The sequence below is a fragment of the Primulina eburnea genome, chromosome 9, assembly GCF_022965805.1.
Source record: "Primulina eburnea isolate SZY01 chromosome 9, ASM2296580v1, whole genome shotgun sequence".
Classification (NCBI taxonomy): domain Eukaryota; kingdom Viridiplantae; phylum Streptophyta; class Magnoliopsida; order Lamiales; family Gesneriaceae; genus Primulina; species Primulina eburnea.
In genome coordinates this window covers 329,250-335,249 of record NC_133109.1, presented here as the reverse complement: position 1 = coordinate 335,249, position 6,000 = coordinate 329,250, and the positions used below count along the sequence as shown (strand labels likewise).

At 30.9% G+C, this 6,000-nt stretch overlaps 1 protein-coding gene across 1 annotated transcript; it reads left to right on the top strand.

The window, feature by feature from the left end:
* The first annotated feature begins 281 nt into the window (after nt 1-281).
* LOC140840965 (acyl-CoA-binding domain-containing protein 1-like) lies at nt 282-3,389 on the top strand. Its single transcript, XM_073208099.1, has 6 exons — nt 282-1,050; nt 1,309-1,411; nt 1,513-1,619; nt 2,187-2,278; nt 2,666-2,763; nt 3,036-3,389. Exons 1-6 carry the CDS (start codon nt 599-601, stop codon nt 3,213-3,215), a joined length of 1,032 nt encoding a protein of 343 aa, XP_073064200.1. The 5' UTR covers nt 282-598; the 3' UTR covers nt 3,216-3,389.
* The last annotated feature ends 2,611 nt before the right edge of the window (nt 3,390-6,000 follow it).

Genomic DNA, 6,000 nt, shown 5'->3' with positions numbered 1-6,000 from the left:
TACGACTCTGATATCATTTTTATAGCATGATATGATAATCTTTAATAAAATAGAATCAAGTGTATCTTGAATATTTTTTGAAAATACTTATTCTTTAAGGATCGATTTGAGCAACTTTCTTAAAACATAAAGGACTAGTTTGATATATTTAAAAGAAAAAAAAGTTTGAAATGAGATTTTGTTAAACATGATAAATGAGTTGGTTTTCGGAATGATAACGTTATGATCCACTAGGGGTTGAACAAATTATTAGGGATTTTAAAAATCGTCTCTCCCTAAAAATCGTGTTATCATCACCACTTTTTTACGATTACGAAGGAATTTGAGATTAATTTGGAATTTGGACTGCAGAGAACCGCACCGAAGACAACAGCAGGGGTATTGCCGCGAAAGCAGTGACTCATCCAGGTGGCGAAGGCGGCGCTGTCGGGTCCTCCGCCGTCAGCACAACTGCCGGCTTTCTGATTTTTGCTTTAATTAATGTTCTCTGAATAAACGCATACGAAGCATATACATCATTTCTCTTTCTCTCTCATTGCTTCATTTTAGGGTTCAATTTTTATTTTTTTGCTTCGGATTCTTATTTTTTGGTTTTTTAATGGCTGACTGGCAACAATACCTTCAATCTGTGTTCTTCGGGGTGGTTTTCTCATTTCTCCTCGCGAAACTCTTCTCTGTGATCTTTGCGTTTCGTGAAGAGAACCTCGGCATCACTCGATCTCATACACCCGAACCCGAACCTGAACCTGGTGTTCTGGGAGAAAATGAGCCGTTGATTGATGAAGATGTGCGATCGTTTAATAGAATCGCAGCGGAGATCAACGATCACAGTGATACCGATGATGATTGGGAGGGAGTAGAGAGCACCGAGCTGGATGAAACTTTCAGTGCTGCTACAGCATTTGTGGCCGCGAAGGCAGCTGATCGTGCGGCGGTGAAGACATCAAATCAGGTGCAATTGCAGCTTTATGGGTTGTATAAGATTGCAACCGAAGGACCGTGTTCTGCTCCACAGCCCTCCGCTCTGAAAATGACCGCTCGTGCCAAATGGTATTGACATTTAAATAATGCAACGTTTATTCTCTATTCGTGCTAGTTAATGACTTCCTGTGGACTTTGATTGCTGTTTGATACTAGCGGTAAAGAAAAATTGAATCTTTTTGTGGTGTTTATAGGAGTTTTACTCTCACTTTTCGCCATCAATGCCGATTTGCATTTTTCTCTGTCATGGAATTTCCACGCGTAATGTACTGCTTTTGCAACTGGATGCCTTTTGATTGTTCTTGGCTAAATTTTTTCATCTGCTAGGCAAGCTTGGCAAAAGTTGGGTGCCATGCCTCCTGAAGAAGCAATGCAGAAGTACATCGACATTGTTACGGGGTTGTATCCCTCTTGGGCTGCTGGTTCAACTGTGAGAATAGAGTCATTTTTTATTTTTAACGAGTTTATCTGTTGATACGCTCGTCTCAAACATTGTTGTTTTTCGGTTACTATGGCCGTCACTTGTTGCAGAAGAAGAGAGAAAATGAGAGCAGTGATGTCTCTATTTCAGGGTCCAAAGGACCGATGGGTCCTGTGTTTAGCACCTTTGTATATCAAGAAGAACCTGGAAGCGAGATGTAAAGATTCCGAACTTATCTTATATGCTTACGATCATTAACAATATGTCACATCATGTTAAGCTTAGTCTCATTATCGTCTATGTGGTTGCATGTGAGCATCAACAAGAGTCTGCTATTTGCATATGTCAGTCTCTTTCCTTAGAATATTTAACCCACCATATGCAAGCATAAGATAAGATGCTGCATATTTAGTCGTAGAATAATTCATGGAGACCTTAACCACGTTCTCTCATCAGGACAAGATACTACCATGGACTTTCAAATTGAATGAGGTCAATATTTAGTTCAAAAGTGGTATATCTGAAATTACGATTCTGATTTCCTTGTTTTCTTGGGCACCCTATATCCATATCCTTCCTGCTGACCTTGCGTATAAACTTAACAGGTGAATTCGCATTCCTTTCATCAATTATAAATGGACAGACATGTTTATTTTTAATAGGAATATAATGCACCTAAAACATGAAATATAATTCAATGAAACCAATCTTATTAGTGGTGCCTTTCATTTGCAATGATCCGGAGAGAAGAATTTAAATTCAATCTCTCTGGTTTTTCTTGAAGAGCATTGGATTCTATACATTTGTTTGCACAAGAAGGAGATGAAGAGAATCTGATCAAGTGCATGGATAACGGTGTCCCATTGAATCTGAAAGGTAGGTAGACTTTAAATCTCTAAATCCTCGACTATTTTTTCTTGGCATAATTATGGTTACGATAACAATGCAACACTGTCAAGTTCCGATCAGTTGTGACTATCTATAAGTCAGCTGTCAGATATCTCTAAACAGGAGAGAAAAAAAGATGAGATATTAAAACCGATAATAAGATGTCGACGTCCTTTGTATGTCCTACATGTTCTGGAAAGTCGAAAAGAAATTAGCAGAATCAATTAGCACTTCTGTTCAGCATTAGTGGTTCGTCATAATTATATGCCAGCCTTGAATTTTGGGATGGTCATGAAAGTTTTTTTTGCTGTCAAATATATGTATTTGGATCTAATAAGAGCCTCTAGTTTAAACAGATTTCTTAAATTATTGTAGATGGAGAGGGTCGCACACCCTTGCATTGGGCTGTAGATCGAGGCCGTATGAATATTACAGCATTGCTTCTGAACAAGAATGCTGATGTGAATGCAAAGGTAGATGATAGTTTATCTTGTGATACTTCTTTTTGCATCTCAACTTCTGAAATGGGAAACCTCTCCCCATTGATTTTTCGCCCTGACATAAATAAGTCGGAGGATTTGAATTTTTTTGAGCCTAATTATAAGATTTGCTCATGAGTATTAATTTGCCATCTTTCAACTGTTTTACACTCTTATCTGATTTCTTGAACTCTTCAAATTACCCTAAGCGCGAAGAAAATGAGAGCTGTTGGCCAAATTTTCTAACATATGTCCGTTTTTGGAAGGATAATGAAGGTCAAACTGCATTGCACTATGCTGCTATCTGTGAGAGAGCTGCCATTGCCGAGTTACTAGTGAAGCATGGTGGTGATATAGAGATAAAAGACAATGAGGGAAACACTCCATCCGATCTTTGTGAGGTGAAGTGGCCTTGGATGCAACCCATAGTCAATGACTCCAGCTAATTATAATTAACATATAATGAATGCTCTTAGAGTTACTATTCCACTCATGTATATGGTTACATCGGTATACGTTCTGGGCTGTGTTATTTTTCAACCATCCAGAATTTGGTCATGCCCAAAGATTGGTGACAAGTTTTTGATTGTATAGATGAAGAATAAGACGAGTTTAATCGATTGAAGAATCGAATTCCTGCTTCTTCCACTGTCGATATTATAGTTTCATCTAGTCTTGTTATGTTTGATCAGTTTCGACATTTGGATGCTAATCAACATTACAAGTCAATCCAACCCTCAGATTCAACTCAACATTTAAAATACACGATTAAAGTTGAATAAAGATTATTCATTTATTAGCCAAATTTTCAAAATTAATGTGTGTGGTGCTCCATTAATGTGGACGCTGCAAATCAACTGCAACGTCCGACAAAATTTTTAATTTTAAAAAAATGAGACTTGAGAGTCCATGTCATTTGAAAGATAAATCATTTTAAAATGATAAACGATCAACCAATTTTTTTCAATAATTTATTTATTTGTAAAATATTAGCATCATACACATTTTTATTTGTGAAAAAAAAAAACTAAGACAAAAACTTGTGTGAGACGGTCTCACAGGTCGTATTTATGAGACAGATCTCTTATTTGGTCATCCATGAAAAATTATTACTTTTTATGCTAAGAATATTACTTTTTGTTGTGAATATCGATAGGATTGACCCGTCTCACAGATTAGGATCCGTGAGACGATCTTACATGAGATTCACTCAAAAACTAAACCCACGTATACTTAAATGAAAAAATAATTTGTTTAAAAAAATATTCAATAATTTTAAACACAAAAATTTCCGAATATTATTATTATTATTTAAATAAATAAATACATTTCTTAAAAAATAAAAAATACCAATTATTTTTAAAAATAAATCACCAAATATGTTTCAAATAAAGAAATTTTTGAAAAAAATTGGTCGACCAATTCATTATTACCCTTATAAGGGTAATTTGTAGAAAAATACATCTGTCCAAGATTTCTTTAAGATTCAGTACCCAACAGATTTTTTTTGTATTTTAGTACCTGACAAAACACCAACTTAGGTTTTACTACATATTTAATGTATTTTTACATTTTTACTCTTTTAATTAATAAAAAAGTATATAAATACTTATTTTTGTTGGACATCTACTATATCCACTCATCAATCCCAATGTATTTGGATGACATGTATATTTAATTTAAATATTTTTTATTAAAAAAAACAAATTCACAACTAATTGAATTTTTTGAAATACTTAGTTTTACTTATGAAATACTTAATTTCAATTTTAAAATACTTGATTCATTAAATGAAATACTTAAAATATTTATTAAAAACTGGATATTCGAATAAGCATTTAAAAAAAAAATTCGCAACTAATTGAATTTTTTGAAATACTTAGTTTTACTTGTAAAATACTTAATTTAAATTTTAAAATACTTGATTTAGTAAATGAAATAGTCAGAATGTGTATTAAAAAACTGGATATTAGAGTATGCATTTAAAAAAAAAAAATTCGCAACTAATTGAATTTTTTGAAATACGTAATTTTTTTTTTGAAATACTTAATTTAAATTTTAAAATACTTGATTTAGTAAATGAAATACTCAGAATGTGTATTAAAAAGCTGGATATTCAAATATGTATTTAAAAAAAAAAAAACAAATTCGTAACTAACTGAATTTTTTGAAATATTTAGTTTTACTTGTGAAATACTTAATTTTAATTTTAAAACTACTTGATTTAGTAAATAAAATACTCAGAATGTGTATTAAAAACTGGATATTCGAATATGCATTAAAAAAAATAAATTCGCAACTAATTGAATTTTTTGAAATACTTAGTTTTACTTGTCAAATACTTAATTTTAAATTTAAATACTTAATTTAGTAAATGAAATACTCAGAATGTGTATTTAAAAGCTGGATATTCGAATAAGCATTTAAAAAAAACAAATTCGCAACTAATTGAATTTTTTGAAATACTTAGTTTTACATGTGAAATATTTAATTTTAATTTTAAAATACTTGATTGAGTAAATGAAATACTAAGAATGTGAATTAAAAAACTGGATATTCGAATATGCATTTAAAAAAAAATTCTAAACTAATTGAATTTTTTGAAATACTTAGTTTTACTTATGAAATACTTAATTTAAATTTTAAAATACTTGATTTAGTAAATAAAATACTCATAATGTGTATTAAAAAGCTGGATATTCGAATATACATTTAAAAAAAAACAAATTCGTAACTAACTCAATTTTTTGAAATATTTAGTTTTACTTGTGAAATACTTAATTTTAATTTTAAAACTACTTGATTGAGTAAATGAAATACTCAGAATGTGTATTAAAAACTGGATATTCGAATATGCATTAAAAAAAAACAAATTTGCAACTAATTGAATTTTTGAAATACTTAGTTTTATTTGTGAAATACTTAATTTTAATTTTAAAATACTTAATTTAGTAAATGAAATACTCAGAATGTGTATTAAAAAGCTGGATATTCGAATATGCATTTAAAAAAACACAAATTCGCAACTAATTGAATTTTTTGAAATACTTAGTTTTACTTGTGAAATACTTAATTTTAATTTTAAAATACTTGATTTAGTAAATGAAATACTCATAATGTGTATTAAAAACTAGATATTCGAATATGTATTTAAAAAAAAATTCACAACTGATTGAATTTTTTGAAATACTTAGTTTTACTTGTGAAATACTTAATTTTAATTTTAAAATA

Coding starts and splice junctions, on each gene's coding strand:
- LOC140840965 (XM_073208099.1), top strand. CDS start 599: ATGGCTGACTGGCAACAATACCTTCAATCTGTGTTCTTCGGGGTGGTT. Junction 1,051..1,308: donor ATGACCGCTCGTGCCAAATG/GTATTGACATTT, acceptor TTCATCTGCTAG/GCAAGCTTGGCAAAAGTTGG. Junction 1,412..1,512: donor CTTGGGCTGCTGGTTCAACT/GTGAGAATAGAG, acceptor CACTTGTTGCAG/AAGAAGAGAGAAAATGAGAG.